The sequence below is a fragment of the Sapajus apella genome, unplaced genomic scaffold (assembly GCF_009761245.1).
Source record: "Sapajus apella isolate SASKATOON/1434 unplaced genomic scaffold, GSC_monkey_1.0 scaffold12, whole genome shotgun sequence".
Classification (NCBI taxonomy): domain Eukaryota; kingdom Metazoa; phylum Chordata; class Mammalia; order Primates; family Cebidae; genus Sapajus; species Sapajus apella.
In genome coordinates, this window is record NW_022436952.1 from 5,998,146 (window position 1) to 6,011,187 (window position 13,042).

At 56.6% G+C, this 13,042-nt stretch overlaps 1 protein-coding gene across 1 annotated transcript in view; it reads right to left on the minus strand.

The window, feature by feature from the left end:
- Nucleotides 1-3,213: 3,213 nt before the first annotated feature.
- The window catches only part of OSBPL7 (oxysterol binding protein like 7), a 15,159-nt gene continuing 5,330 nt past the window's right edge, over nucleotides 3,214-13,042 (minus strand). The window contains exons 8-22 of the mRNA XM_032279359.1: nucleotides 12,561-12,764; nucleotides 12,344-12,476; nucleotides 12,173-12,267; nucleotides 11,889-11,984; nucleotides 10,996-11,133; nucleotides 10,310-10,403; nucleotides 9,368-9,615; nucleotides 9,072-9,209; nucleotides 6,636-6,699; nucleotides 6,461-6,539; nucleotides 5,185-5,329; nucleotides 4,927-5,071; nucleotides 4,715-4,841; nucleotides 4,377-4,499; nucleotides 3,214-4,239 (exon numbers count right to left, since the gene is read on the minus strand). Of these exons, the coding sequence (XP_032135250.1) occupies nucleotides 4,131-4,239; nucleotides 4,377-4,499; nucleotides 4,715-4,841; nucleotides 4,927-5,071; nucleotides 5,185-5,329; nucleotides 6,461-6,539; nucleotides 6,636-6,699; nucleotides 9,072-9,209; nucleotides 9,368-9,615; nucleotides 10,310-10,403; nucleotides 10,996-11,133; nucleotides 11,889-11,984; nucleotides 12,173-12,267; nucleotides 12,344-12,476; nucleotides 12,561-12,764 (1,938 nt within the window). The 3' untranslated portion in view covers nucleotides 3,214-4,130. The remainder of the gene's footprint in view (nucleotides 4,240-4,376; nucleotides 4,500-4,714; nucleotides 4,842-4,926; nucleotides 5,072-5,184; nucleotides 5,330-6,460; nucleotides 6,540-6,635; nucleotides 6,700-9,071; nucleotides 9,210-9,367; nucleotides 9,616-10,309; nucleotides 10,404-10,995; nucleotides 11,134-11,888; nucleotides 11,985-12,172; nucleotides 12,268-12,343; nucleotides 12,477-12,560; nucleotides 12,765-13,042) is intronic.

Genomic DNA, 13,042 nt, shown 5'->3' on the forward strand with positions numbered 1-13,042 from the left:
ACAGTGCTGGCCCAGCAGCCTCCTCCTGCCCTGAACACCCACTCCACCTTAACCTCACGGAGCCAATGTGAATGCCTGGGCCTCTCCCCTGGTTCAGCACTCTTTCCCCTCTCTGGTTTATTATGCATACACACACCCTTTTTTCAGAAGATGCAGGGAATTGGGGGTTTTGTGTATTTTTGACTTTTTTTTTTGAGAGAGTTTCACTCCTGTTGCCCAGGTCATAGTGCAGTGGCACGATCTCAGCTCACTGCAACCTCTGCCTCCTGGGTTCAAGCCATTCTTCTGCCCCAGCCTCCCGAGTAGCTGGGATTGCAGGCACGTGACACCACGCCTGGCTAATTTTTGTATTTTGTATTTTTAGTAGGGTTTCTCCATGTTGACCAGGCTGGTCTTGAACTCCTGATATCAGGTGATCTGGCCACCTTGGCCTCCCAAAGTGCTGAGATTATAGGCGTGAGCCACTGCACCCTGCCTGTTTTTGACTTTTTTTTTTTTTTTTTGCTCCTTCCAACCCAGGTGTCCCTATCAGCTGTTCAGTAACGATTAATCAAATTTTTAAAAATTGTTTAAATCCTTCTGAGTGGAGCAGTTTGGGGTTGGAGGGTCCAAGGAGGCAAAATGAGGACTGAAACACCTCCTGCCTACCTTCCTCTCCCTCTGCCACTATTGAGTGGCCCAGGCATCTCCCCTGCTGTCCAAGCTCCATCCTCCTTTGCTCATCTAGGGAAGCAGGTCCCTGGCTTTCCAAACTGCTGCACTCCAAGCCTAGTCAAGGACCACTAAGCCTTTAATGGCCCCTAATTTGGGGCCATTAAGCCCCAAAATTCTCCCCTTTGCTCCAAGCCCACCATGTCCTCCAACCAAGGCCAGGAGGTCTGGGTCTGTGCTGGGTTCCCCATGGCCCAGTGGTGATGGGTACTCCTGTGGGACATCTGGACTAGGCTTACCCCCACTTCCAGCTGTTGAGGTGGCACCTGGGCTGTGCCTGGGAAAGAAGTCGGGGGAGGATGCTGGTCCAGCAGACACAGCCACAGAGGAGTTTTTGGTTTCTTGTCACCACTGGAAAAATAACTTGGGAATTTGGTTTATTTTAAACTCCGGTTCTTTTATTTTTTGAGAGGGAGTGTCACTCTGTCACTCAGGCTGGAGTGCAGTGGTGCAATCTCAGCTCACTGCAACCGCTGCCTCCCAGGTTCAAGCAATTCTCCTGCCTCAGCCTCCCAAGTAGCTAGGATTACAGGCACCCCACCACCACACCCTGCTAATTTTTGTATTTTTAGTAGAGACGGAGTTTCACCATCTTGGCCAGGCTGGTCCTGAACTCCTGACCTCATGGTCCACCCACCTCGACCTCCCAAAGTGCTGGGATTACAGGTGCGAGCCACCACATCAAGCCTAAACTCCGGTTCTTAAAATGCGTGGCAATTTGTCACGAGCTGGTCCATCAGATGCTGTGGTGCTCTGAGGGGAAAGGGCCCAGAGAAGGGCAGTGCACGCTGTTTAAAAATATCCTGAATGTGTGTGGGCCTTGGCTTTTTTCGGAATGGGTTGAGGTTATTTCTGGCATGTGGTATCAAGACAAGTGTATTCATTTTAACTTCGACACTTGCTGTAAATAAACTGGAAATGTGGACCACCGCTCCTCCACAGGGGCTGGGGAGGAAGAAAAAGATGACAATGTGAAGGGCTGTCATAGCTCAGGCGTCCCCTCTGTTCCTGCCACCCTGCCACCCCCCAAAGAATGCATGACTTCCTCCTGGGACACTAATCGAGCCAGAGCAGGACTGGGGTCTCTGTTGCTGCAGGCAGTGGGGTGGGAGTGGGGGTGAGGCGCTAAGAAAGAATGAATGAAATGAGGAGCCTGGGTCACCTCACAGATCTTCTCCTTTAAGACACAAGAGAAGCCAAACAAGAGATGAAGCCTCTGAACAGAAGGGTAAGGCAACCTGACCAAGATCACACAGCTTCAGAATCAGAGCTGACCCCAGTGGCGAGGGCGGTGGGGAGGAACTGTTGTCCTCCTCCCTCCCTTCCGCCCTTGAACACTCACTGATCCTGGGGGTGGAGGCGGGGCACTACACAGACCTGACTTAGGGTGCTGCCTGTCAGGGTCAGCACTCTGTGCCAGACAGGGAGCCAGGGGCCATGTGGTTTTCTACCAGTCGAAGAGTTTGGATTTTCCTCTAGGCACTGGGAAGCAGTGGATGTATTTTAAGCAGACATGAAGTGCCACATTTTCTCTTGAAATACCACCCCGGAGGCCAGCCGCAGTGGCTTATGCCTATAATCCCAACACTTTGGGAGGCTGAGGTGGGCGGATCAGCTGAGGTCAGGAGTTTGCGACCAGCCTGACCAGCATGGAGAAACCCTGTCTCTACTAAAAATATAAAATTAGCCGGGCGTAGTGATCCGAGATCACGCCATTGCACTGCAACCTGGTCAAGAAGAATGAAATTCCATCTCAAAAAAAAAAAAGGAAAAGAAAAGAAAGAAAGAAATACCGCCCTGGAGGCCACCGCCAACAGTCCAGGCAAGCGTCGATGAGGGCTCAGCTTAGCCAGTGCAATGGAGAGAAGGGGCCAGTGCAGAGAGACCCCTGGGGCTGAAGTGACAGGATCAAGCAGGAGGGAAGATGAACTCAGCTTTTGGCTCAGGCTGGTGGTGGCTGTATTCAGTTCCAGGCTGCTGTAACAGTGCGCCACATATTGGGTGACTTACAGCAACAGGAATGTATTCTGTCATAGCTGAGGCCAGGAGTCTGGAATCAAGGTGTCAGCAGGGTTGGCTCCTCCTTGAGGCTCAGTGGGAGAATCTCTCTCCGCCTCTCTCCAAGCTTCGGGCGGCTGCCAGCAGCCCTGGCACTCTCCGCTTGCAGATGCCTCGCTCCCATCTCTGCCTACGTCTCCACGTGGCCAACTCCCGTGTGTCTGTTTCACACGCTTGTCTTCTTTTGCGTACGTCTGTGTGCCCAAATTTCACTCTACTTATAAGGACACCAGCCACTGGAATAGAGCCACCCGAATCCAATATGACCTTATTTTAACTGAATTATAGCTGTGAAGACACTATTTGCAACTAAGGTCACATGCACATTCCTGAGGGCTAGAAACATTCCTTGGGGGACAAAATTCATTTTACCCATGACACTGGCTGTGGACCTTCCACTGACCTTGAGCACACGTGTTTTTCATTCAATGAATGGTCACAGGCCAAAGTCTGGGACAGTCTTTATTGGAGCTTGGAATGTCATAGCAATTCGCCCTCATCAGAGGCAGACTGTGAGAAAGAGCAGCGATGTGGTGGACCCCCAGCAGGGGGAAGGCCGGGCTACATGAAGGAGCCCTGCTCGCCTGCAAGCAGGGCACAGGTGCACACGCACACACTCTCCTACGTGAACTTACACTCACACCTGCGCACTCGCTGCCGGTGGGTTGGAGGCCAGGCACCTCGGGCTGCTCCCCTCCTCATGGAGAGGACTCCTCCACTCTGGGGGATCCGCTGAGCTGAGACAGGAGGGAACCACTTGAGGATCAGGGACGAAGGAGCTGGAAGCTGCAGGCATTTTGCAGTTAGGGAGAAGGGATCCAGGACAGGAGGGATGGCCAGGGACCAACCAAAAGGAGATGGAGAAGGCCCTGTGGGGCCAGGGAGGGGAAGAAGATGCTGGAGATGGGCAAGGGAAGGGGAGGGGAGAACATCTCCTCGCCTTCACTCACTGCAACCTCACTGCCGGGGACGCACCCTGGGCACAGAAAGCCTGGGGAGCATCAAGAGGTCCCCTGTGTCCTAGGAAGGCACTGAAATGGGGAACAGATCCTGGGAGCCGGAGTCTTCCCCAAGCACCCCAAAGGGACAGGAAGGGAAATGGTGAAGCAGGAAGGGTCTTACATGCTGATTGTCTGGGGCAAGGAGATTGGGGAAGATAGATTCTGCTTCTCACCCCAAACAGTGGGGTGCAGGTGGGCTGAGATGCAGCCCCTCTGGCCAGCAGAGGGGAGAGAGGACCAGGGCTGCCCCTTTGGTCTCAAGGGCAGTTGGGGGGGAGCCTGGCCTCACCCATGTGTCCGTGGTAGCGGGTGGGGGCAGGAGTAGCGAGTAACCAGAGCCTCCTGCCCCCGGGGCCAAGGCTACCAGAGCACGGCCCCATCCATGTTCCCGTAGCCTGGCTCGGCCCGCAGCCTCCAGTAGGTATTGTTGGTCACCCACCATTCCTTCCCACTGCTGTCTGTCTGCCGCCTGGTGGGAGAAGGCGGTGGCGGTGAGGGTGAACAGCTAGAAGGCAGGCTAGGGCCCTAAGGCACTGCCTCCCATGCTTTCCCTGCTCCAAGCAGGGCTCCTGGGGAGACCCAGGGCAGAGGGCAAGGCTGAGGCACCTGAAGAAGCGAGCCTGGTGGACGATGTTGTTCTCCTCCATGACTTTGCGCCTGTCCCGCTGCAGCTGCTCAATCCTTCTCTTCTGGGCCTCAGCGGCCTGTATGTTCCCCTCCTCCAGGTACCTGAGGATCCAGATCGAATTCAGTGGAACTGCCCATCTGCAGGGGCCCCCAATCCCAAGGCCTCTGACCCTGCCCAGCTCTGTCCCCTAAACAAGCCCCATTTCTCTGAGGCTACTCAGTGAAGGAAGGACAAAGCCCCAGCTCTGTGGTTCTCGGAAACCCATGAGGAAGGAGTGAGCCAGGTGGTTCTAGGCTGGTGCCCGTGCAGCACTGACCTCTGGTCTGGCCGGAGCCTCGTGTCAGTGGAAGGAAGCGACCGTTTCAGCTCTGCTGTCAGCTCATTCAGCTCCAGGGCAAACTGGGTGAAGCCGAAGTTTCGCTCATGGTCAGGGGGCATTGAGTCTGGGGGAAGGCAAGGGGCTGGGGCAGGTGAACGGGGCCTGAGCCGCTCTAGCCTCAGCCAGCCCTCTGTGACCCCTCCACTTACTGGGTTTCCAGATGCACTGGCCGCCCGGCGTGGGTCCCCGGTACAGCCCCTCGTGCCACTTCCCAAAGAGTCGGTGGAGGACACGGCCGCTCCGACTGAGCACAGCACCCTGTACCTCATGGACATTGGAACTCCAGTACTTGGCCTGGGACAGGGAAGGCAGGGTTTAGAGAGGTGTCCCCTCCCCCTTAGCCAGGGTGACCTCCAGAGGCCGAGGCTGCCAGGGGTGGATGGGCAGGGTCAGGCTGGCATGTGCACCTTGCAGAAGGTGATCTTGCAGTGGCAGGAGCTGTCCTGTGTGTTTCGGATGAGCACCTCCCCATAGTGCTCAATCCAGCGCTGGCCGCTCAGGACGTTGTGAATGCAGGACGTCACCTTGTTCCACTCAAAGTGGTCCCCAAACCTGAGAAAGACAAGGTATGGAAGGGCAGCTGGCTGGCCCCAAGAACAAGTGAGTCAGGGGCCTCCTGTCTTGCTGGAGCACATCACATGGGTGTGACAGGAACCCTGGGGTCCTGGCTCAGTTCTGCAGTGAAGGATGACTTCTATTCACAAGGCAGAGCAGCCTTGACACAACGTGGTCAATGAACACGTCTCCACTCATCTAGAAAGCTCCTGAGTGCCTAAGAAATGGGGTTGAAAACACACAAAGTGCCCTGCCCTTGGGCGCCAGGGACCCTGGGTACAGTCACATCCATTATCCTGCTTAATCCTCACCCCTCAGGTATTACTTCTTATTGTCGTGCTGCAGGCAAGCAGCCTCAAGGCTCTGAGGTATCAAGTCTTTTTGCCGCTTACATTGCTTTTTTTTTTTTTTTTTGAGACAAAGTCTTGCTCTGGGAGTCTCGCTCCTGCCCAGGCAGGCAGGAGTGCAGTGCAGTGGCACAATCTCAGCTCACCACTACCTCCACCTCCCAGGTTGAAGCAATTCTCCTGCCTTCGCCTCCCCAGTAGCTGGGACTGCAGGCTGGCACCACCACTAATTAGGCTGGCTAACGTGCATCACTATCGAATGGCAGAACTCCCGGCTTCCAACTCCAAAATCCAAGATCTCTCCCACAACACCCAAACCATTCTCAATACCCTTTTGCTTCCTGGCTTCAGTCCCCTGCCTGTAAAATTAGCTAGATGAGAGTTTTTCAAATTTTGCCGGTGACCCACGAGTCCTGAGATCAATTTAGGTTTCTGTGTGCGTGTATGTGTACGCGTTGGCTTGAAGTCTCAAAGGCATTTCTGACTGTGAGTCATGGTCCAAAAAGTGTGGAAGCCGCTGAGTCAGATGACCTCAGCAGGCCCTTCCAGTTCTACTATGTTCTAAGGCTTTTCATCTTTCTCTCTTGCCAACTGCTGTAAATATAGGTGCAAAACCTGCAGACACTCACCCCACTGCAAGCAGCTGCAGGCCAGACCTTCCTATCCCGTCTTTATCCTGTCCCTAAGGTCACGCCCCCTCCAGCCTGAAGGACCACCTGTCCCTCCAGCCTGAAGGACCGCCTGTGGCTGGGCCTGGCTGCTGAGAGCCTGAAAATCCTACCTGGGCAGGCTGACGTTGACTGTCCCCACAGGCACAATCTCCAGGGATTTGCCCCAGAACTTGTTCTTCCACTTCATGTCTGGCATTGAGTTGGGGAGGGAGACAGAACAGTGGAGATAAGGCCAGAGAGCACTCCCTTGGCCCAGGGCCAGCCCCCCTGCTCTCCACTCCTCACCTTGCCAGAAGGTGAAGTTCTCAGACTCCGCATGGCAGGCCGATATAGGGGGGTGGTGGGAGACCTCGGAACGCAAAGAAGTTCTCTTGATGCTGCCCCCCAGCACCATCAGGGCACCCCAAAGTCCCTTATCCCCACCCTTAGTTCCCCTGAGTCCCACAAGACCAGTTAGTTCCAGGTCTCTTGTCCCTATCACCCTTGGCCACCTCCCAAATCCATCATCCTCTCTTACTCCCATGAGGCTCCTGTGTTCTCCCTTCTCCCTCCCTCTTTCTCAGGAGCTCCCCTGGCTGGCCCTGTCTATGGCACCCTCCAGAACCCCTGCTCAAGCCTGAAAAGCTCCCTGCAACATTGACAGGTAGGGCCTCCACCCCATGCGCTGCCTGAAACCCAGCCCTCGCTGACTACCCTCTTCCACACCATCTCTCCCACCCACCCCAAAGCCAATCATCACCCTGCAACCTCCACCACATACCCTTAGAAACACTTGTCCTTGTCCCTACTTGAAATGGCTCCACGTCTGGAGCCTTCAACTCTGACATCCCACAGCCTGCCTGCCTCGCCTCTCTGCATTCCCTGTCGCCCACAGATCCGGCCAAGACGCCCGGGTCCCCGGCTGCACTGCCCTCCCAGTCTGTCAGCCCCATAATGCCCCTCCAGCTCTCTCACCTGGTACCCTCAACTACCTCCCCCACTTGCCAGAAATGCCAGCTCCGGCCTCCTCTGTGCACCCCTGACTCTAACTTTGCTGCCAAAACACAGACATGACCCACATCCACACTAAGAAACTGCTAATTTTACAGTGTTCTGTATCTGGGCCTCAACACCCCCCGAACCCCCCTCTGAGGACCTAGACACAAGCCAGGCCCTTTAAACCTCATTTGCCTCCCACAGTCCGCAGAACAGAGGTGGGTCAGGGAGGGGGTTCCTTCTGCTCAGCCTGCTCCCTTCGATGCCCCCCAGGCTCCCGCCTCCTCCTCATCCTTCTGCACCTCAGTCTTTCCCTCTTTATTTCTCTTTCTCTCTGAATATAAAGATTTTCTGTTTCTTCCACCTTAAAAAATAGCAAACCTTTCTTTTCTAGACACACACATCTTTGTTCACATACGCGTAAAATATTTCTGGGAGGAATCCCAAAAGCTGGTAGCAGTAGCCCCTTCAGAGTGTGGGGATGAGACGGAGGCTTATTTTTTGTTGTACGCAAAAGTGTACTGTGTGAATCTTCACCACGTTTTCAAAAACACTTCAAATCCAAACAAACAAGCACACAAACTGCCTTGACCTTTATTCCCCACCAGCTGCCATCTCTCTCCCCTGTCCCACATGGTAAAATTTTTTTGAAAATAGTCTGCATTTTTCTCTATTTTTTTCATAACCTACACTCTACGCCCACTGTAATCCAGTCTCTGTCCTCACCTTGTCTTGGAAACCTTCCTCATGCAGGAAGCCAGTGGCACCCCCCAGGTCCCAGGGACCTATGTTCCCGCCCCTTCAGGGCTCCCCAGCACTCCTGCCTGCCCTCCTCCCTAGACACAGTGGGCAGTCCTCCTCCCTCTAAGCTGGCCACTCCTCGACCTGTTAGCGCCACCTGGTGCTCTGGGAGGAGCTCCAGGCCAGCGACTCCGGGGCCTCCTGGACATCTCCAGTGGAAGTCAAGCCACTTAGATGGTGCGCGCCCACACACACTCCCCACCTCGCTAACTGGCCATGTACTCACTGAATACCCCAGACCAAGCCGCCCAGATTTCTCCCTCTCACCGACAACTCCCCAACCCCTACACATGAGAGTACCCTGCTGAGCACCAGGCCCTGTCAGGGGCGGTGCATAAACAGCTCTTGAACTAAACACACCACGGCCTAAGCGCAGGGCTGAATCAGCTCTACGGAGATGACAAGACGGACCCCGTCGGCCTATGCCAGCCAGGCACACGCCACCCAAGTGTGCTTTGCACACTGCGACTCTGAGCACCCATTCCAGCCTCAAATCCTCCATTGTGCCAATGCCTACAGGATTTTAAAATGCTCATACAAAAGCCCAAAGCCTCCTTCCCTTCACTGGCAGGGCTCCTCAGGGTCTGGCCCACCTTGTCTTCCAGCCCCATCTCTATCCTTCCCAAGCCTGCTCCATGCATTCTTCTACACCATTTGGAAGGAACATCCCATTCTCCTCAGCCACTGGACTCCCAGCTCTCTCCAATTCATCCTCCAGTTCATCCGAGCCCAGATTGGCCCCTAGAGCATGAGCCCCAGGTGGAACTCCTGGGATCCCATAGCTGCACTCAGAACATGGGCCAGGAGCACCGCAGAGCCCAGCACAGAGCCGACTGCCCATGCTCCTCTCCCAGACCTGATCCCTCTGCCCCAGCTCTGGTCCCAAAGTCCAGTCCCTTCTGGCCCCAGCTACCCAAGGCCAGCCCTCTGCTCCTGAGGCCACACCTGCTCACTGATGAAGCGGAAGCCTCGGTCAGGCCGTTCACACTCGTAGGTCTCCCCCAGGACGGGGTTGAAGGGCTTGCAGCCAGCTCGGTGGTATGTGGAGGAGTAGGCCGAGACAGCAAAGGCTGCGATGTAAACCTGCGGCGGGCAAGGCAGGTGCAGGGCCCTGAGGATGGGGCCGCCAACCCAAGCAAGCAAGATACGGGATCTCAGAGTAGAACTTCAGCAGCAAGGAATAGCCTGGCCAGGATCTCCTGGGAGAAAGGGCCCCGGGGAGGAGGATGGAGAGAAGGTACCATGCGCTCGCAGGGGTCGGCGATGCGGCTAGCCTGGTCCAGGAGGCTGCTGTACTCCAGCTCCTCACAGAGCCGCTGCAGTGTGTTGAGTGGCTCATTGAGCTGCACCGGCATGGACACCTTGGAGAGGTCTTTGCCGATGTTGTTGCGCAGAATGTTCCACAGGCTCACGTCAGCCCCAGGCCCACTGGCCGCAGGCAGGCAGCGACGGCGGGGTGGCCCCATGGGTCTCCCTGGAACACACCACCCTGGGGCCCGCCCTGCCACGTCACTCTCCATCTGGGCACCAGGCACCCTGGACACAGCAGGCCCACAGCCTAGTCCAGGGCCGAGCTGCCTCCTAGCCCCTGGGGCAGTCTTGGGTGTCCTCGCCCCCTAGCCCTTGTCTTGACTCACAGCAGGGCAGGGCGACTGGGCTCTAACTGCTCACGAGGTCCCAGGACTGAGCTGGCCGGCAGGGTTGGGAGCCATGCGAAGGTGCGGACGGTTCCCACTGCCAGAAACCCTGCAGCCCAGGAGCCCCTCCCAACTCCTCACCCTTGTCTTTTGTCCTCTTTCTAAACACAGAAGCAGACAACAGAGTGCAGATTATCCAGCCCATCTTATAGATGAGGAAATAGGTTCTGAGAGGTAAAATGACAAGTCCAGAGCCACACTGCTAACAGCAGCAAAGTGGGGTCTCTCGCCTCCCTCCAAGGCCCTAGGCGAGCCTGCTGCTATGGAGGCCAGCCCCAAGGCCTGAGCCTGACCCACCCCACAGAGCTGCTCCTGGAACATTTTCCGGTTCATGACCTGGCCTTCCTCAGCTCCTGGGGTCAGCATCCAAAGCTACTAGACTGTCAGTCACCACAAAGGATGGCCTTTGCATGGGCCCAGGCTATGGACAAACCCTGTTTTTCCGCCCGCCTCCCACCCCTCCCTGCCTGCCGACCCAGCTGGTACCTTTCTGACAGCGCTCAGCTCCCCTGAGATCCAGCACCTCCTCAGACAGGCTGGTGGTGATTTCACTGGTGCATGACTCCTCCTCCTCTGAGCCCTGGGCCAGGACAGATGACAGGCCGGGCAGACTGGGCCTCCCCCTGGGCAGCTGGGCAGTGCCTAGGGCCTGGCAAGAATCTGCCCAGCTAGCCCTTTGGTGGGAAGGGAAGAGAATGTACTGGGGGGGCTCTGAGCCCTAGGACATTGCCCCGGGAGGCCTGGCATCACATCACAGAGCATGCCCAGCCACCTCGGGAAGGGGAGGGCCTGGTGCTGCAGCTGGTGGGAGGAACACAGAGTCTTGGCAGGACACAGAGAGAAGGGAAAGTAGGGACTGCTGAGATTCAGGGACTGAGAAGAGGGGATCAAGGGAGCGCTAAAGCTGAGACAGAGGAATGACGATGACTGGGGTTGGGCCTGAGGCAGTAGCTTCGGGAGAACCCAGTGGGGATGAACACGTCAAACTCCTTTAGAAGAGTCCTCAGCAGAGACTTCTGAGCAGGACCACACAACCCAACACATCTGGACATATTCCCAGAGACAGCAGCTGAGGTGAGAAGGGGCTGAGGACTCTATGGCCTCTAGTCTCTGTGGACCCCACCCTTCTGTTCCCAAGGTCACCCCCACTGCCAGCTTCCCTCCTCCCTCACCTCATTCTCAGAAGAGCTGGCGGAGAGGAGAACCTCACAGGCATCGAAGAATTCCGTGTGGGAATCAGCAAGGGACAGGATGCTGCTCTGTGACAGCTGGGGGGTGAGCTCGCGCCCCTTCATGTACAGAGCTTCTTGCTGTAGGAGCAGCCAGATGGAGGTCAGGCCCTGGGGCCGAGCCGGGGGATCAGGCAGGGCACCCCTTGCCTGACAGTTCCCTTGAGAGGGAGGCATAAACGGACACTTTTGCTGTCTGAGTCAGACACTGAACAGAAGAGGCAGCGGGGAGCGAGCGGGACACGAAGGCGTAGTGGAACGAGCCCCGGCCTGGGAGTGACCGGTGCAGGCTCCAGGATAACTGCTTACACTGCCTGCCCCTGACCCTGAGCTCCACTCCAAGCCCTTTGTGTGCACTAACCCACTCAACCCTGACACCCACCCAGTGAGGTAGGTGCAATTATCACCCCCGCTTTGCAGACTGGGACACTGAGGTTCAGGATCACAAAGCCAGCAGGCAGCGGAGCCAGATTCGAACCCACGGAATGCAGCCTCCAAATCTGTGCTCAGAGCCTGAGTCCCAGTTCAGCCAGTCTACAATGGCAGGAGCCGGAGCCTATCCATTAGATCCTTTGAGCCTCAGCTTTCTCATCTTGAGGATGAGAATCACTGCACCAGAGGACTTGGAATTAAAAGTGAAAACACCCTGCACACAGATTGCTACGCAATGATTGAGATGGGGCCGCCGCAGACCTTACGGGAAAGACGATGGAGCCAGGATTTGTGGGCTCTCTTTGGGACTAAAAACCAACCATGCCCACTGCCCTGGGCCTTTGCTTCCTCTGGGAGAGAAGGCACAGGAGAATAGGCCCCCACAACCCACCCTGGCTCCGCACCTCCTCAGGGTTGAGGGAGCTGAAAGAGTCTGCTGTGGTGTCTGAGGAGGTGGACAGTGAGTGGAGGCGCCTCTGGCCAGTGGGGACCTCAGAGACCTGCAGGGAGATGGTAAGGGACACGGTGCCAAGAGGATGAGGTCCTCCCCACCTTGCTGCCTCATCTCTGCAAAGACTCGCTCTGCCAACCCCCTACCCTGACCCAGATCTGCAATCGGACCCAAGGCTGGCAGTCCTCAGCTTCAAGCCCTATCCCCCCACCAGCTGCCTTGTCCCCCAGGCCTCACCCCCATCCTTGACAACTCTGAGCCCTGGTGCATGTCCCTTAGTCGGTCCCGTTCAGTGGTGAGGGCGGCCAGGACGCTGCTGAGGGAGCTGTGCACTGTGGGGGCAGGGCAGACCGTGAGAGCCCCGCTCACTCCTGCCCACCCCCATCAGCCCCTCCCAGCATCACTTACCCTTCTGAGCCAGGGCCCAGAAGCTGCGCTGAAGGTGGGCATAGTCTGTGGGTGGCAGCCCACGGGTGCCCGAGGAGTCCCGAGACTCCAAGTAGCGAGACAGGTTGGGAACAGAGCCGTGGAGACGACCAACCTGTAGGTGAAGGGGAAGGGCTGATGGGGCCGGCCGCCTCAGAGCACCCTGCCCCAGTTATGAGAGGTCCACACCCCACCTCACCCGTCCAATGGTGTCGTCCTTGGCAAAGCTCTGGGTGCACCACATGCGGCTGGTCCGTTTCCCCTTCTTGGGTCTTTCGGTTGTCACTGAGGCCTGGCAAGTCAAGGTGGGGGCAATTTTACTCACAGGGTGGAGAAAAGGAGCAGTAACCATCACAGCCTGGGAGAGGCAGATGGCCTCCTGAACCATGGAGGTGGGCGTAAATCACCCAGCACACAGAGTATGGCCAGCCAGGCAAGGTGACAGGGACAACTGACATCCCAGTGGAAGATGACAGCCACCCTGGCAGAGGCATGGGCATGGAGGAAGGAGCAGAGACAACCTTGACACGGTTTGGACGTGGGGCAGGGGTAGGGAGGAAACCAGGTGATACATGGCTCTCCAGGAAACTGCAGCAATGTGGGAGGAAGAGGACCCATCCTGGGGAAGTGATGGGATCAGGGGCTCTGGGCAGGACCCTCTGTGTCCCCCTGGATCTTACC